General features: G+C 46.7%; 1 protein-coding gene across 1 annotated transcript in view; it reads right to left on the bottom strand.

Moving 5' to 3' along the window:
- Window positions 1–15,023: 15,023 nt before the first annotated feature.
- LOC105940649 (uncharacterized) overlaps window positions 15,024–19,563 on the bottom strand; it is a 47,717-nt gene continuing 43,177 nt past the window's right edge. Inside the window, exon 7 of the mRNA XM_076888181.1 lies at window positions 15,024–15,302. Coding sequence (XP_076744296.1) covers window positions 15,232–15,302 — 71 coding nt within the window. The 3' untranslated portion in view covers window positions 15,024–15,231. The remainder of the gene's footprint in view (window positions 15,303–19,563) is intronic.

Genomic DNA, 19,563 nt, shown 5'->3' with positions numbered 1-19,563 from the left:
ATTTGATGTAAGATGTACTGCTAAGAGATATAAATCCCTAGTGAAAGCCATCCCAGTCCCTTTGAGATCAATGATAAAAGAAGATATTGTGCACTCTAAAATTTCTCCTGGACTGAGACAGCTCTGCATAGCTGGAGTTGAATTTGGTGACAGCAGGTTTACAAACAAAGTGATCAGGAATATTTTGATAAATGAAATTTGCCCTAATCCGGTTAAAAGAAATTATATCCTTAAAGAATTTGAGACCATGGAGGTTAAGGCGATAAGAAAAAAGTATATTTCACTTCCTCTTTCTCCTAAAGTAAAAGAGGTTCACTTTAAAATCATAAATGAGATTTATCCAACCAATGAATTCTTAAGACGGAAATTTAACGTAGATGTGAACGCATGCATATTTTGTGAAAATGATATTGAAAGTCTGGATCACTTGTTTTTCTACTGTGAATCAGTGCACTCCTTCTGGACTGACATGTGGAGCTGGCTACAGTCCAGGAGAATTCAGTTACCGCATTTGACGGTGACAGTAATAAAATTTGGAATATTTGCTGAGAATGCAGATTTTGACCTGTTGATTAGGACGTTTTTGTTAATGGGAAAAATTTTTATTCACAAATGCAGATACTTAAAAGCTAAACCATGTATAAACAGATGGCTGAATGACTTTAAACTCTGGGCTAAATTGCTGAAACTTGTGAATAACATGAAAGCCCATAAACTTGTTGTCAAAAGAGCTTGCAAAGAAAAGCGTCTGGACTTCTTTAAGTTACTTGAAGACGTTTCAGCTCTCATCCGAGAAGCTTCTTCAGTTCTAAGATCAAATGGTGGAGAGTCCCAGATTGACCTTAGAACTGAAGAAGCTTCTCGGATGAGAGGTGAAACGTCTTCAAGTAACTTAAAGAAGTCCAGACGCTTTTCTTTGCAAGCTCCTTTGACTACGATGACCTGGATGACTGAGAACCTTCACAGACATAAACTTGTTGTTTTATTTAACGAGTTTAATCTATGTTAAAAAAAAAAGAAACCTCCCTATTTTGTAATCATGACTGCCCTTTTTTGCTCATGTTATTGTAACGTTCGCAAGAACCAGATGGTTGGATCTCAGTTTGTCCGTTTATTCGGTAACACAGGCCGTTAACTCTGGGGAGAGTGCCCTCGTACAACCCCTCACTTCAGCCCCGCACAGTCACACAACAACAAGGACCCCCTCCCCTTCCTGCACACATTAACTCCCTTTTTCCTGCAGCACAACCAAACATGTATCTTAAAGAAATAACAACAGTGTGCAGAGATAACCAACATGTCACTGTAAAATAACATTTAACCATCGTTACACTGCCCCCCCAGCAATAAGTTCCTCGTCCCCGAGGGAACAACACAGTCTCTGAGGCGGGGTAGTTGCCTACGTTCCCCCCTTGACCTCCTGAGCCCCTGGGGTGTACACGGAGCTTCGGGGCTTTGAGGTGAAGAGTCCGAGGGAGGGGAACGCAGCTCCGGCCGGGGGTCCCTCTGTGCAGGGTCATGGGAGCTCTGTACACGTCCCTCAGGGAAGGAGGGGAGGGACTGCCCTCTGTAGGGGGCCATCCGGTCTCTGTGCAGCGCCACTTTCCTCCCTCTAGGAGGCAACTGCACCCTGTAAACAACTTCCCCCACTCGCTCCAGGACGCTGCAGGGCCCCACCCAGCTGCTATCCAGTTTAGGACACCGTCCTTTCTTCTTTTTGCTGTAGACCCACACCAGCTCCCCAGCACGGAAGTGCCTCCCCTTAGTGGTGATGTCATAATTCCTCTTTTGGCGCAGGCCTGCCTTCGCCAGCTGCTCCCGGGCGTAGGAATGTGCAGAATCCAGCCGGTCCTGCAGATTCCTTGCGTAGTCCCGGCCTGGTGGTGCCTCTGGCGCATCCGGGGGCTTCCCAAAAGCCAACTCTGCAGGAGTTCTCAGCTCTCTCCCTAACATGAGCAGGGCAGGCGTACATTGGGTGGAGTCTTGCACTGCCGACCTGTAGGCCATGAGGATAAGGGGAAAATGGTAGTCCCAGTCCCGTTGGTGTTCTGAGGTAAGGATGGCTAGCTGCTGGGCCAGCGTCCTGTTAAACCTTTCCACCAGTCCATTGCTTTGGGGGTGAAGTGGGGTGGTGCGGGTTTTCTTAGTCCCAAGGCGTTCACACATGGCAGCAAATGCCTTGGACTCAAAGTTACGCCCCTGGTCACTGTGGAGGGTCTCTGCTGTTCCAAAGCGGCTGAACATCCCCTCCACTAATACATCAGCGACAGTCTCAGCCTCCTGATCTGGGATGGCATATGCTTCCGGCCACTTGGTAAAATAGTCCATGGCCACAAGGACATAGCGGTTTCCTCTGTCTGTGCGAGGAAATGGGCCCATGACGTCCACAGCTACTCGCTCCATTGGGGCTCCTGCTGGTTGCTGCTGAAGCTGCGCCCGGGACTGGTCCTGTGGCCCTTTGTGCGAGGAACATGCATCACAGCTGCGGCAAAAGTCCTCCACATCCCTCCACTGCTGACCCCAGTAGTAGCCCTGGCGGAGGCGGCGGAGGGTCTTGGAGACCCCAAAGTGGCCGGAGCCAGCGCTCCCATGGCAGGCTTCCAGCACAGCTGACCTCAGCGACCTTGGCACCACAACCTGCCACCTCTCCTCCCCTGTGGCAGGATCCTTCCAAGCACGCTCCTACACCCCCTCCTTCAGCCTGAGAGCTGCAAACTTGGCCCACAGCCCCCTGGTACAGATGGAAAACCCAGTGACCACTCCCAAAGGGGTTGCTCCTCCCTCTCCAGCCACTGCAGGACTGGCAGCAGGTCAGTGTCTTGTTCGTGCCGTGCCCTCCACTCCGCTGCATCCACCACCAGAAGAGCCCTGCAGGCGAGCTGTGTTGCTCCGTCTATTGTTGTAAGTTCCCGCTCTATCTCATCTCGCTTCTCACAGTAACGGCAGCCAGCTGCAGCACATGGGCGGCGAGAGAGGGCGTCTGCGTTAGAATGGTGCGTCCCTGCTCTGTGTTCCACAGTGAAATTGAAGGCTTGGAGCTCCTCCAGCCAGCGAGCCACCTGTCCCTCTGGCTCCCTGAAAGACATCAGCCACTGGAGGGCAGCATGATCAGTTCTGATAACAAATGATGTGCCGCACAGGTAGTACTTAAAGTGTCTCACCCCTGCCACCACGGCCAGCAGCTCTCGTCGTGTGAGACAGTAGCGCCGCTCACTCCTGTTCAGGACCCGGCTGAAGTACGCCACCACCTTCTCACCTTCCGGCCCAACCTGCGACAACACAGCTCCCAGCCCCACATTACTTGCGTCAGTGTCCAGGACAAAAAGCAGGGTGGGGTCAGGGGGGGCAAGGACTGGGGACTCTGTCAGCGATCTGCGGAGGGTGTTGAATGCCTGCTGACAGTCCAGATGAAGTTGTGGTCCTTCTGCAGCAGGCGGAAGAGGGGTGCAGCTATAGAGGAAAAGCCCTTCACAAACCTCCTGTAATAAGACGCCAGTCCTAGGAAGCTTTTGAGCTGTTATGGTCTGCTGGTGTGGGCCACTCAGTAATGGTGTGAATTTTTTCCTCCAAAGTGCTGATTGCCTCATGACCCAGCTTGTGGCCCAGAAACTCCACCTCCCTCCTCATGAAGTGGCACTTGTCGGGATGCAGCTTCAGGCCTGCAGCCGCTACCCTCCCCAACACTTGTCTCAGGGCATCCAGGGCAGCATCAAAGGAGCTCCCGTGTACTAGAAGATCATCCAGGTAAACCAGACACCGTTGCTGTGGGACGCCAGCCAGCACACTGTCCATAAGCCTCTCGAAGGTAGCAGGAGCGTTGCAAAGACCAAAGCTCAGGACTTTGAACTGCCATAGTCCCCTGTTAGTGCAGAAGGCTGTCTTCGGTCTGGATTCAGGGGCCAGTGGCATCTGCCAGTAGCCACTCCGCAGGTCCAGGGTGGAGAACCAGGAGGATCCAGCTACTAAATTGAGAGACTCATCAATCCTGGGAAGAGGGTAAGAGTCCTTTTTCGTCACTTTGTTGAGTGGTCTGTAGTCCACACAGAAACGCATCCTTGGGCTTTTTTTCTTAGGCACCATCACCACAGCGGAGGCCCACGGGCTATCAGATGGCTCTATGATGCCCGCCTTCATCATTTCACACAACTCTCTGTCAGCAGCCTCCTCATGAGCCAGGGGCAGGCGGCGGGGGCGCACTTTAATAGGCTGGGCATCCCCGGTCTCAATGACGTGCTCTACCAAGTGTGTCAAGCCAACATCACTTTCTTTCAGGGCAAAAATGTCACTAAACTCTCTTAGTACCTGCCATAGACTCTCTTGCTGCTGTGGAGTCAGCCCCTCACAGTTCTTTGACCAGATGCTCCTCACTGCTGAGAGCCTCTCCTCCTCCCCCGCTTGCTGTTCTGCTGGCGGGTCTGCGGGGGTCTCCGAGGTGGAGGTGGACGCCGCGGCAGATGCTGGGCAGACCGGGGGAGGAATAAGCTGCACCTTCTTCCCATCAGGGAGTATGAGGAAGCCTTTGCCTAAGTCCAGTACACCACCAATGGCTCGCAAAAAATCCAGCCCAATGGTAAATGGCCTGTATTTATATAGCGCTTTACTAGTCCCTAAGGACCCCAAAGCGCTTTACATATCCAGTCATCCACCCATTCACACACACATTCACACACTGGTGATGGCAAGCTACATTGTAGCCACAGCCACCCTGGGGCGCACTGACAGAGGCGAGGCTGCCGGACACTGGCGCCATCGGGCCCTCTGACCACCACCAGCCCAAGGATGCAGGCATCCTGCACGTCAGCCACCCAGGCAGCATAAGGCACACCGAAGTCCCCAACCTTAAACTGGAACACTCCCCTCCCTCTAATTGGGGCCAGATCACCGGTCACAGTCTTAAGTCGCACATTAGTTGGTTGCACAGCAGCTCTGGTTGGGACGACATCGGGTCGGACCAGCGTTGCATTGGACCCCGTGTCCAGAAGGGCCGTAGAGGACACCCCCGCAATCATCACTGGAACATGGCAAAAGTCGCCAACCTGGGTCCAGCCCACAGCGATGACCGCACCAGGTGGAAATGGCGGTGGTGTGGGGATGTCGATCTCCCTGGCCCGTGTACTCCCACCTACACGGGCCCTTGAGCGTTTCCCTGAACCGCTGCAAGCTTGGGGCACTGCCTGATGAGGTGTCCGACTTGTCCACATCCCCAGCAGCTCTGTGGTCGGCGGCGTGGTCCAGCCCGAGGGGAAGGCGAATGCCGAGAAGCCGTCTGAACCAAACTGCTCAGGCCCGCTGGCATCTCCATCTGCTCCACAGGTGCTGACATAGCCCTCACCACATGTGTCATCAGCGCCCCCAGAGGATCCTGCAAGCATCTCCCTCTCCAACGCTAGCTCCAGGGCTGCACTTAGTGTGGCCGGTCGAGCAAGCTGAGTTTGCATACGGAGCTCTTTAGGGCTCTGGGCCTGCAGGAACTGGTCCCGAGCTAACTCCGCCTGCACTGATGGTGGCATGCTGTCATACGCCCTCCGGCAAAGACACTCGACTTCATGGGCCAAAATGCGAAGGGGCTCTCCTGGCAATCTGCGTCTGTTGTGGAACTCTGACCTCAGCAGCACTGGTTGGTTATACTGCCCGAAACGTCTCTGAAGTGCCCCAACCAGAGCATCATAATCTCCCCTTTGTTCCTCGGTCAGCAGCAGCAGGCATGCAGCTGCATCCTCACACAGGCACAAAGCCAATTGGAAAGCTTTATGTTCCTCAGACCAGCCAGCTGCAACAGCTAACAGCTCAAACTGTGCAATAAACACTTCCCATGGCGTCTTGCCGCTGAACTTAGGCGTTTTTATATTCGCCGCAGCTTGCTGGGCGCCGCCATGCTTGTTTACATCACGTGACGGTGCGCCAAGCGAGGTCGACTCCCTCCCACCGGAATCGCGGCGACTGTGCGAAAAGTTCCCGAAAAAATCCAGGCTCAGCAGACAGCCGCATCACTGTTTCCCTCACTCTATGGGCAGGCGAGCGCGGGCGAACCTCCCTCTCCTCCGTCTCCTTCTTAATCTTGTCCGGCAACATCCTCGTGTCTCATCACGGTCAGCGTCGCCAGCAACAGGGTGTCGGGCGTTTTCTGCGTTTTTTTTTTTCTTCTTCACTTCTGACACCAGTGTAACGTTCGCAAGAACCAGACGGTTGGATCTCATTTTGTCCGTTTATTCGGTAACACAGGCAAACGGGCCGTTAACTCCGGGAAGAGTGCCCTCGTACAACCCCTCACTTCAGCCCCGCACAGTCACACAACAACAAGGACCCCCTCCCCTTCCTGCACACATTAACTCCCTTTTTCCTGCAGCACAACCAAACATGTATCTTAAAGAAATAACAACAGTGTGCAGAGATAACCAACATGTCACTGTAAAATAACATTTAACCATTGTTACACTATTTTTTGCCTTTGGTTCAAATCCTTCAATGACTGTTCTTTCTTTTTGTACTAACTCTTTCAGTTCCACCGTCTTTGTTTATGCTTTCCCGCCCTGGCTTCAAGACTTCGGATTGGCCAACATTTCTGCAAGGTTAGGATTATATCGCCACCTGTTGCTTTGGCATGCTCCTTACAGCATTTGCCTTTGTTTTTGTTTGTTTGGAGGGGGGGTTACACGTGGACTGAGATATTTTTCTCAAAACTGCACGTGTGGACGGGATTTTTTTTAAAAAAAAACGAAAACGGAAAATCTCTGTTTTCAAAAATACCAGTCTAAGGCTACGTCCACATGTACCCGGGTAATTTTTAAAACGCAGATTTTTCTATTTTCTTTACACCCTCGCCCACACGTAAATGCCGTTTTTGGTCACTGAAAACTGAGATTTTTAAAAACTCTGGCCAGGGTGGATATTTTTGAAAGGTGTGCGCCTTTTTTGACGTCACACAGTGCGCCACGTTATTGTTTCGGTGAAATGAATTTCGACAATACTGTTACTGTTACTTGTACTCTCTGCAGTGTTTATATGCTTACATATAACCAAAATCAAATCAAATCAAATCACTTTTATTGTCACATCACATGTGCAGGTACATTGGTACAGCATATATGAGTGAAATTCTTGTGTGCGAGCTTCACAAGCAACAGAGTTGTGCAAAATACAATAATGTAAACAAGCAAAATACAAGAATGGCTACATCTGAAACTAATAAATATATGTACAATATATAATAGTATATGCATTTCTGGATGTGTATACTAAATATTTTTCTGTGTGTGTGTGTGTGTGTGTGTGTGTGTGTGTGTATACACATATTTTACAAATTAAATAGAGTAAACAATAAATAAAATATATAAAATATACAGAGTTGAGACATGTGCAAAACAGTGGCATTACTGTACAGTATGGAGTGCATAATGTTGAAGTTCCAGTAGTGAAGCTGAGGTGTCTATGACGTGTTCAGCAGTCTGATGGCCTGGTGGAAGAAGCTGTCTCTCAGTCTGCTGGTACGGGACCGGATGCTGCAGAACCTCCTTCCTGATGGAAGCAGTCTGAACAGTTTATGGCTGGGGTGACTGGAGTCCTTGATGATCCTCCCTGCTTTCCTCAGGCAGCGCTTCCTGTAGATGTTCTGGAGGGAGGGAAGCTCACCTCCAATTATCCGTTCAGAGCACCGCACGACTCGCTGGAGAGCTTTGCAGTTGTAGGCGGTGCTGTTGCCATACCAGGTGGTGATGCATCCAGTGAGGATGCTCTCAATGGCACACTGATAGAAGGTCCTGAGGAATCTTTTCAGTCTCCTGAGAAAGAAGAGGCGCTGCTGCGCCTTCTTCACTGTTTTGTTTGTGTGTACTGACCACGTAAGATCCTCAGCCAGATGTACACCAAGGAACCGGAAGCTGCTCACTCTCTCCACAGCAGCGCCGTTGATGGTGATGGGGGTGTGTACTTCTCTGCACCTCCGGAAGTCCACTATCAACTCCTTTGTCTTTGCGACGTTGAGGGTGAGATGGTTGTCTTGACACCAGTGGGTCAGGGCGCTGACCTCCTCCCTGTAAGCCGTCTCATCACCGTTGGTGATAAGACCCACCACTGTAGTGTCGTCCGCAAACTTCACAATGATGTTGGAGTTGTTAGTGGCTGTGCAGTCGTAGGTGTAGAGTGAGTACAGGAGAGGGCTCAGTACACACCCCTGTGGAGCACCAGTGTTCAGTGTGATGGGGGATGAGGTGATGCTGCCCAGTCTGACCACTTGGCGTCTGTCAGACAGGAAGCTAAGGATCCAGCTGCAGAGGGAGCTGCTCAGTCCTAGATCCTGCAGTTTCCTGTCCAGCTTCGAGGGAACGATGGTATTGAATGCTGAGCTGTAATCTACAAACAGCATTCTCACATACGTGTCTCTCTTCTCCAGGTGTGACAGGGCAGTGTGTAGTGTCAGGGCTATGGCATCATCAGTGGTCCTGTTGTGGCGGTATGCAAACTGTAGAGGGTCCAGTCAGTCGGGTAGTGCAGAGCAGATGAAGTCCCTGACCAGCTTCTCGAAGCATTTAATTACGATGGGGGTCAGGGCTACAGGTCGCCAGTCGTTCAATGAGGAGATGGTGGAGGATTTGGGTACAGGGACGATGGTGGCCACTTTGAAGCAGGCTGGGACTACAGACAGAGAGAGGGAAAGGTTGAAGACACATATACACACACAGTTACTGTCCCTTAACACAGCGGTCTCCAACCTTTTTTGTGCCATGGACCGGTTTATGCCCGACAATATTTTCACGGACCGGCCTTTAAGGTGTCGCGGATAAACACAACAAAATAAAACTAGTACCGGTACCAAAAAAAAGAAGATTTATTCATAACACACGTGAAAAGACCCAGGAAAACAGAGTAAACGATAAGAATGATAACAAAATAACGCTGAAGACCAATTAAAAACCCTGAAAACTATACATTTCACACCTGAGCCTCGACTCTCGCGGCCCGGTACCAAACGACTCACGGACCGGTACCGGTCCGAGGCCCGGGGGTTGGGGACGCTGCCTTAACACATATGACTCGGTTCTGCTTCTATGCCCCAGCTTTGTTTACTTTTTCCCGCCGAGGCTTCTAGACTTCTGATTGGCCAACATTTCTACACGGTTAGGACTACATCGCCACCTGTTGGTTTGGCATGTTCCTAGCAGCGTTTTCCTTCATTTCTGCCTTTACGTGTGGACGGGATTATTTTTTAAAACGAAAACGGAAAATCTCAGTTTTTAAAAATACCCGTGTACGTGTGGACGTAGCCTAAACAGTAGAGATGTTTGTAGCTTTACGTTAGCTGGACTGACCGGAAGCAGGGTCCATGCGTGACGACTAACCGGATAGAGTTTTGAATCGGTTTAGTCCTGCACGTGCTGGCAAAAGGGAAGGCAAGAGAAACGATCTCCTGGCCGCATAAGCAAATCTATTTAAATATCCGTGATATCCAGTGAAGAGAAAATCTCCGTCCCGGTTTCCCTCCAAGGCGTGAGCACCGATAAGCAGAGTTTTGTCCTTTCCTTATAAGATTCCTAATTATTCAAAGTAACGCTCAAGTATGCTGTTCAGCTGGGTTAGTTACAGCGCCGGGAGTAGCTTGGGAGAACAAGGAAACACAGACTGCTTCAGGTTGCCTTCCCAAACCAACTCAAAGGTTTATTCAGTACAAAACAGCTTATATAGAGGAAAAAAAGGTTCGTGTGTCAGCAGGTTCTCAGTTCAAACCGGTACAGACCAAATAAGGAAACGTCTTCCTGCCTTGTGAGCAGAGAAGTATCCTTTGTATAGTTCAGCTTCAGTTACAATTTATGGTCATCCCAGCAAAATACACTCCTAAACATAGAATACAGAGTTCTTTCATTAGTGAATTCTGAAACAAACCACCTGGCTTTTTAACAAGCTCTTTTCTAAAAGATAAGGAAGGGAGGATGGGAGTAAGGAAGTGGTCTCGTCTCTGTGGTATTTTCGACCTTGGGGTACCAGCCTGTGATTCTTACACATCAATTCTTGGGTCAGAGAGAAAGAGAAAAACAACTAGTAAATGGGCCTTATTGAGTAACAGTTTTCCTGTATAATATCACAATAAAACAATATCCTGTAAATGCTACCATGGTATCAAAATATCACAACAGTCAGTCATCATGAACTCTGAGTACGAGGATAGCTCCGCGTTATCCCCCGTGGAATCTGGGGACGAGGAGGAAGAGGAGGAGGTATCGGAGGCAGGAACAGAGCAGCTGGGGTCCAGTTCCGACTCGGATGAAGATGAAAGCGAAGAGAAAATTGATGAAACAGCAGTGGCCGGAGATGAAAACGGAGAGAAACGCTGAGACGTTCCGCTACATCCCAGCAGCCACTGGTCTGACCCCGGGACCTACACGCTATGCCACTCTCCGAATCGTTGACCCCATATCCAGCTTCGCGCTGTTTCTAACGGATGAGATCGTGAAGCATATTGTGTCCATGAAAAACCTGCATGGGAATCGCAAAATTCCCGGCTGGCGAGATATAGACGCAGAGGAGTTTCGGGCTTATGTGGGGCTGCTCGTTTTGTCCGGTGTTTACAGGTCAAAACACGAATCAACGAAGAGCCTCTGGAGTGAAAAATGGGGACGGAGCATTTTCCGGGCTACGATGTCCGAGAAGAGGTTTCAGAACATCAGCAGAGCACTGCGGTTCGATGATAAGCTATCCCGCCCCCCACGCCGTGTTGACAAGATGGCTCCCTTCCGCAAAGTCTGGAATATGTGGACGCACCGCCTGGAGATGCTGTTCAGCCCAGACAGAGATCTCTGTGTGGATGAACAACTCGTCGCGTTCAAAGGCAGGTGTAGCTTCAGGCAGTACATGCCAAAGAAGCCGGCCAAATATGGTATCAAGATTTGGGCAGCCTGTGATGTCAAAACATCCTACGCATGGAGACTGCAGGTGTACACGGGCAAAGCAGCTCCAGATCGTGTTGAAGTCAACCAGGGGATGAGGGTGGTCCTGGACATGACAGAGGGGCTCCAGGGACACGTCGTCACCTGTGATAATTTTTTCACTTCCTGTGCACTGGCAGATGAGCTACTCAAGAGGAAAATGGCCCTGGTTGGCACAATTCGCCAAAACAAGCCTGAGCTTCCACCTCATTTGCTCCAGGCAAAAAAGAGAGAGATCTTCTCCTCCATCTTCGCTTTTACAAACACCCACACACTTGTGTCTTACATCCCCCGACGGGGCAAGAATGTGCTGCTACTAAGCACAAAACACCGCTGCCCAGACGTGAGCAAAGAAGGGAAGAGAAAGCCTGTAATAATCGAAGATTACAACAAATGCAAAGGAGGTGTCGACAACCTTGATATGGTAGGTGTCATTACGAACCACAGGGCTTGCGATATCGCTAGCCCGACGTCCCGGGGCTAGCGATTTTTCCAGTCAGGGTACCAAAATCTATCTCTGCCCTGCCCGTCGGGCTGTCAGAGGAAGGAAAAATATATGTCAGTGCTTTTGCATTCTTTCGGAGATGTAGCTGGGTAATTATGTCATTAGCATCGGTGAGCCACTGTCAATATGTGACATATTGAAATCGCGTTTGAATTTGCGCTTGTTTTTTGCTTTCACTTTGCAATCGTGCGAACTGTGTATAGAGAGCGACAGCACTGATCTGTGAGTGATGATAATTTGCGCACCAATTCCTCTGACATCGTCTTATTAATCGTTAGCTTACTATGCAAACATGACAAGTGAAATCTCCCCCAGCTTAAAACCCTCAGAGGTCCTTAGGGACATTTATGGTATTTTGCATTTTTAATTTTAAACCATTTTCACTGTGTTGAGTGGAATATAGCCAAATTTGTCAAAGAATTTTCTTTTTAATTATATTTTATAATTGTGGTGTAAATTTAGTTTTAGTTTGAACTAGGGGCCTTAGAATTGTAATTTTCTTATTTGTCCACCGGGTGGCGCCCTTGCTTCACATTTGACCCCTGCTGGAAAACAGCGGGCTGCTTAGACAGACCTGCGGGAAAGGAAGCCTGATTCCCGGCGTGCAGCAGCGGCTTCGCCCGCTGATCGGGCGGGACCATTTTCGGTCCCTAGGGCCGTGAGAGGGTGCATTTTTTTTTAATCAACAGGAAATGACGTGGTGGTTGTCACGTGGTGTGTGCTGTAGAAAGGAGTCCCCAGTGATCGTGCCCTGGTGATCGTCGCGACTTACCCCGGGAAGATGCACTTCTTTCGGCCTAGAGCAGCAGCATTGGCCGCCTGGGGACCATTTTCTGGTCCTGAAAAAAAAAAAAAAAAAGGCGATCGAAATGAATGTTGGTGCCAATCTTTAGTCCATCTAAAGGCCTAATTATAATAACAATTGAATATTACCTCAAATGTTTTTTTTGGAAAATATTCAAGTTTTTTGTTTTTTGGGGCAAAAAAAGCAGTGCGCTCATGTGACGAAACCGGGATATAAAGGGTTAAAATCCGCGAAATGTAATTAAAACTTTATATGAATATTTCAGGGAGAAGTAGTTTTAAAAGACTGACCAATTTAAAGTGGAAAAAAATATGAATATATAAAGTTTTTATAGCACTTTTTGGGGAATTGTCTTTAGGCATAAAGGTGGATGCATTTTTTTTAAATCTGCTCCTGCAAAAAAAATAAAAGTGGATCGAAAGGAATGTTGGTGCCAATCTTTGGTCCATCTAAAGGCCTAATTATAATAACAAACAAATATTACTTCAAATGTTTTTTTTGGAAAATATTTAGTTTTTTGTTTTTTGGGGCTAAAAAAACAGGACGCTCATGTAATAAAACTAGGATTTAAAACAACGAAAATATAATTAAAACTTTATATGAATATTTCAGGGAGAAGTAGTTTTAAAAGACTGACCAATTTAAAGTGGAAAAAAATATGAATATATAAAGTTTTTATAGCACTTTTTGGGGAATGGACATTTATGTCCATTAAAAGCAAAGGTGGATGTCTTTTTTAAGGATCTCCAAGGGTTAAACATGTAAGAGGTTGATGGCGCAGAGAATCGCTGACCGTTATGTGAGTCCGTGTGTAAATGCAGCAGGATATGTATTTTAGTTCTGCTGAGCCAAATAAGACAGGTCAGGGTGAAGAAGTGACAGCCAAAGAAAAGCTTACCACAAAACGGAAAAGTTATGACAAATCAGACTATAAGGCAAAAAGAAAGTGCAGCTTTATGGTTTCATGGACAAAAGAATTTCTGTGGCTGCAATATGATGAGCTAAATAACCAGGGCTGCACATAAGTGGTCCGCAGGTGCCGCATTCGCTGTCAAAATAAAAAACGCGCACAAGATAAGAAGTTGCAACGCGTGTTTGCGTACATAAGATTTTCTGGAGGAGGACAGACATTTGTTTAGAACTTTTCAAGATGTCGAAGAAGCTCCTTTAAGCAATTGCTTTGGCGTTCCTCCACCTCCAAAGAAATGTCAGAAGGAGTCCGAACCACAAAAGAAGCACGTATTCTCGGAAAAGTAGTTGCAGGAGGTGAGCTGGCTTCAAACAAATGATGAACGCACAGAGATGTGGTGCAGAATGTGCCGTGAAAATCCCACTCTAGGACAAAAACAGCCTTTTATATGGACGCAAACGCGCGTTGCAACTTCTTATCTGGTGCGTCTTTTATTTTGACAGCGAATGCGGCACCTGCAGACCACTTATGTGCACCCGTGTAAATAACATAATGTTCTGCCGGCTGTGTTGTTGGTTTTCCCTGGATTTCTGAGTCAACAAGCGCCTTTGTTACTGGAACCAGTCATTTTAAGAAAGGCCCCCATTAGAACCCATGAGAAATGCAAGAAATGCATTATTGCTCAGTCTGCAATATCTTTCCCAGAACAAACACCAATTGCAAATAGAACAGCTACTATGTTGCAAAGAGTGAACTACCACTGGCACAATTTAGCAGTCTTTGCAAGCTTCAAAAAGCAAAGGGCCTCGATCTTGGTTCCACTTGTCTCTTACCCGTGACTTCAGTGGAAATTTCAAATTCTGATCTGACACAGACTGATTCATGTCCTACACAGTTCTTACAAGTTCATAGAAATTTCTGTTCAATTAGAACCAAGTATTTGAGTTGATGATTGTAATTTTTATACAATGTTGTAATTTGTGTTTCAACAATTTTTTGTTTAATGTTTTGTTTCCGTTACAATATTATACTTTAATGTATAATATTGTAAAGGAAACTAAAAAGGAAACAAAACATCAATCAAAAAATTGCTCTCTTCTTTATTCGGGCTACTTAAATTTATTTTGGGCTACCAAAAACTGAAGAGTCCCTGCCCGAAGGGCAACCGGGGATTTTGAAATTTTGCTAGCCTGTAATAATCGAAGATTACAACAAATGCAAAGGAGGTGTCGACAACCTTGATATGGTAGGTGTCATTACGAACCACAGGGCTTGCGATATCGCTAGCCCGACGTCCCGGGGCTAGCGATTTTTCCAGTCAGGGTACCAAAATCTATCTCTGCCCTGCCCGTCGGGCTGTCAGAGGAAGGAAAAATATATGTCAGTGCTTTTGCATTCTTTCGGAGATGTAGCTGGGTAATTATGTCATTAGCATCGGTGAGCCACTGTCAATATGTGACATATTGAAATCGCGTTTGAATTTGCGCTTGTTTTTTGCTTTCACTTTGCAATCGTGCGAACTGTGTATAGAGAGCGACAGCACTGATCTGTGAGTGATGATAATTTGCGCACCAATTCCTCTGACATCGTCTTATTAATCGTTAGCTTACTATGCAAACATGACAAGTGAAATCTCCCCCAGCTTAAAACCCTCAGAGGTCCTTAGGGACATTTATGGTATTTTGCATTTTTAATTTTAAACCATTTTCACTGTGTTGAGTGGAATATAGCCAAATTTGTCAAAGAATTTTCTTTTTAATTATATTTTATAATTGTGGTGTAAATTTAGTTTTAGTTTGAACTAGGGGCCTTAGAATTGTAATTTTCTTATTTGTCCACCGGGTGGCGCCCTTGCTTCACATTTGACCCCTGCTGGAAAACAGCGGGCTGCTTAGACAGACCTGCGGGAAAGGAAGCCTGATTCCCGGCGTGCAGCAGCGGCTTCGCCCGCTGATCGGGCGGGACCATTTTCGGTCCCTAGGGCCGTGAGAGGGTGCATTTTTTTTTAATCAACAGGAAATGACGTGGTGGTTGTCACGTGGTGTGTGCTGTAGAAAGGAGTCCCCAGTGATCGTGCCCTGGTGATCGTCGCGACTTACCCCGGGAAGATGCACTTCTTTCGGCCTAGAGCAGCAGCATTGGCCGCCTGGGGACCATTTTCTGGTCCTGAAAAAAAAAAAAAAAAAGGCGATCGAAATGAATGTTGGTGCCAATCTTTAGTCCATCTAAAGGCCTAATTATAATAACAATTGAATATTACCTCAAATGTTTTTTTTGGAAAATATTCAAGTTTTTTGTTTTTTGGGGCAAAAAAAGCAGTGCGCTCATGTGACGAAACCGGGATATAAAGGGTTAAAATCCGCGAAATGTAATTAAAACTTTATATGTTAAATTGATCAGTTTTTGGACAACATAACTCTTCCAAAATTATTGGACACTCAAGCAATGGCACTGGATTCACCACTGACACCAGGTGAACTCCAGGAAGCCCTGATAAGTATGCCCAATAATAAGGCTCCAGGTCCAGACGGCTTTCCTGCAGAATTCTACAAAGAATTCTGGTCGATTCTAGCACCAGTTTTCTACAGAACGTTGTTGGAAATTAAAGAAAAGGGCAGACTTCCATCAAATATGAATTCTGCAAACATTGATCTCCTGCTAAAACCAGGCAAAGACCCTGTATATCCCTCAAGCTATCGTCCAATATCCCTTATAAATGTAGACCTTAAAATAATCTGCAAAGCTCTCTCAAAGAGACTGGAGAAAATAACCCCCCTCTTAATTCATCCTGACCAAACTGGTTTCATAAAAGGTAGGCACTCATCAACAAATACACGTAGATTACTTAATTTGATAGACTACTCATACAGTAAAAACCTAGAAACTACAATATTCTCTTTAGACGCAGAAAAAGCATTTGACAGAGTTAACTGGAAATTTCTATTTGCAACTTTACACAAATTTGGTTTTGGATCCTCTTTCATAAACTGGTTAAAAATATTATATAATTCCCCAACAGCTTGTGTTAGAACAAATGACCAGACATCCTCCAGCTTCTGTCTCTTGAGGGGCACCAGGCAGGGATGCCCACTCTCCCCTTCACTGTTTGCAATTTTTATTGAACCACTAGCAGCAGCAATTAGACAGAATTCAGTAATTAAGGGCATAAAATGCAAGAACGTGGAACATAAAATCAGCCTTTATGCGGATGATGTGTTACTCTTTCTCCAAAATTCACAAACCAATATCTCTGGGGTGATTGAATTGATAAACTCTTTTGCAAGAATATCAGATTACTCATTTAACTGGTCAAAATCTACAGTCCTACCGATTAATTGCTCCTTCCATAATTCCTCTTCTACACCACTGCAATCGGGAAATATAAAATATTTAGGTATTAATGTTTCTCCCAAGCTTGCAGATCTAACTAAATTAAACCATATCCCACTTTTAAAGAAGGTAGAAGATGATCTGGCTAGATGGAAATGTCTACCCATATCACTCATGGGAAGGGTTGCCGCTATAAAAATGATGGTCTTACCAAAAATAAATTATTTATTCTCAATGATCCCAACTAAACCGCCACAAGATTGGTTCAGATCTCTAGATTCATGTATGTCCAAATTCCTTTGGAAAAATAAACCCCCACGTATAAGCTTAAAAACACTACAAAAGACCAAGGATAAAGGAGGAATAGAACTGCCTAACTTTCAGCACTACTTCTTAGCCAACAGGCTTCAGTTTATCTCAGGATGGCTAAAACACACCCTCTTAGATGAACCTTGGCTAGATGTAGAACAAGCACTCTGCAATAATCTAGAGATCTCAGACCTACCATTTATCAGCTCAAACATCCAACGACATGAATGCTTTAAAAGCATCAACATCAGCTCTTCTCTGACAGCATGGTGGGAGTTTCTAAAATTGACGGCGTCTTCATTAATCCCATGCAAACGTACACCTATCTGGAACAACCCTGACATATTACAAAACAATAATATGATAAACTTTTCAGATTGGAGTGATAAAGGAATCAAATATTTAGAACATATACTAGAAGGAACAGAATTTATTTCATTTGACGGACTAGTTACACAATATGGGATCAACAAGAAAAGATTTTTAGAATATCAACAAATTAAATCCATAGTAAAAAAGAAATTTAAACCGGGTCAAGTTGAACTACAAACATCACCAAGTGTGGTTCAATTTCTTACTCTTAAACCCCCCAAATTACTATCCAAAATATACAGAATGCTTTCTAAAACAGATGAATCAATATCACTTCCTATTGCAAAATGGGAAGCGGATTTATCAGTTAACTTAGACCTAAACTTCTGGTCTCAGACTTGCTTAAAGACCTTTCATCTAATTAGAAATCCCAGTCTTCAATTAATTCGATACAAAATATTACATAGAGTGCACTATACAGGTCATCGGATGTTCAAGATGGGCTTTACGTCTACCAACAACTGCTCACACTGCCAAACCAATTCACCGGACAATTATATCCACGCTCTTTGGTTCTGTCCACCAGTTCAGAAGTTTTGGCGCGAGATATGTGAAGACTTATCGAAGTGTCTGAAATGTAACATTCCAACTTCCCCCTTAGTGTGTTTGTTGGGCAGCTAAGATAATGTCACTTCAGAAAAGAATATGGCCCATATGGTTTTCACTGCCCTATGCATAGCCAAGAAAACAGTCCTCATGAACTGGAAAAATAAAAATAATCTTAATTCTAACCAATATAGAAATTATCTATTAGATTACATTAGTCTTGATACAGCCTCTGCCACCACATCAGATCAATTGCTCTGGGCTCCTTTGATCAGCTCCATCACCTAGTGGGGGTGGGGGGTCATAGTTTGGTCCCGCCTTCACTGTTGTGATTGGTGTGGGGGTAGGGACAGGCTTAGGGCGTCGGGGGGTTCCCCGGAGGCATCTTCCTTGGGGGGCTCAACCCGGGGTAGCGGTCATGTCCGGTTAGGGGCTCTGTTGGCTCTCCGGTGACTGTTTCCTCGCGGCTGCGTGCAGCGGGGCTAGGGGAGGGTCTGTGCTGACGGACATGGGTTACTGACCTGGTAGCCTGGCTGGCCCTGGGTGGGTCCGGGATGGGCGTGAGGTTCTGGGGGCGCTCCGTCTCTGGGCTGGGACCCGGACCGGGCCTCGGGGGCTTGGGTCCTGGTTGGTGTGTTGCCGGGGTTGTGGGCGGGTGGGTGCATGGGGGCCCAGCCCTGGAGCAGGGTGCCGCCGGTGCGTCGAGCCACCTGGGGGGCTCTTCAACTGGTGGGGGAGATTGTCACATCTTGCAGGAGCTTTCCTCTCCTCAGGAGCTCCCTCTGCAGGAGGGGGAGATACAGGAGAGGTGGAGGAAGATCTCAGCCTGGGTGTTTATTGTCTTATGTAGTCTGGAAGATGAGTGGATGGTGGGGTGGGTGCAGTTTTCTCTGTGGTGGGGTTGGGTGGACTGTCCCGGGCTCTGTGGGGCCGGGCGGCGCTGCTGCACTGGGCCCGGTCTGGATGGGCCTGGGCCCCCTTTCCCTGGCGGGTCGCGGAGTATGGGGGTGCCTACTGGGTAGGGCTGGGTATCGTCACTGATTTCTAGAATCGATTCAATTCCGATTCACAAGGTCCCGAATCGATTCGATCCACGATTCGATTTAATTCGATTTAATTAGATTCGATTCGATTTAAATCTGGGATATTTTGACAGTCAGAAATATTATAATTCAGATCAGTACATTTACATATTTTTGTATCAATAAAAAGGAAGCTGACACACGCAAGACTTTATCAAAGCTGTGAGCATCACAGCAGAGGCCTTTGTGTCAAAGTAGCTGAAGATAAAACACAGAAAAACATGAAGGTGATTTTCCTGGCCTGGGATTTTATAAAAATATTCTGCAGTACATCAAAAACGAAAGAAAACCATTAATCAACATATGAACATCACCTCTGAAGTTACAGCGGTTTTATTAGAGACACGGTTAAGCGTTTTGCATTTTGAATAATTTTAAAAAGTTTAAATTTGTTCAGTATTGAACAGCAGAAATGAGGTTTTCTTTTCGGAAGAATGTAAAAGGGAAAAAAACAGCGGCTGACAGCCTGTAAACAACAGTAGACTTGTGCGTAACAAGCAAGCGAATAATGAAGAAAGCGAAACTGTTCTTGAAGTACAGAGAGAGAGAGAGAGGGAGAGGGAGAGAGAGCTGTGCATCGCGGTGGAAGCAAAACAGTAAAAGTCAGAGTGAATACATGACGATGTTTATGTGAATCTTCTTTTGCTGCTGGTTCGGTCAATATTGTTTGGAGAGAGATCAAACTAACAGCTTTAGAATCGGCGCATAAAGGGCGTGAACACAAAGCTTGGACCCGCCGACACATCAGAATCAGCGAGCTGTCGGCTTTCAGCCCTGACCGTGTCCTT

This window comes from Maylandia zebra, linkage group LG2 (assembly GCF_041146795.1).
Source record: "Maylandia zebra isolate NMK-2024a linkage group LG2, Mzebra_GT3a, whole genome shotgun sequence".
In the NCBI taxonomy this organism is placed as follows: Eukaryota; Metazoa; Chordata; class Actinopteri; order Cichliformes; family Cichlidae; genus Maylandia; species Maylandia zebra.
This window is presented reverse-complemented; position numbering and strand designations above follow the sequence as displayed.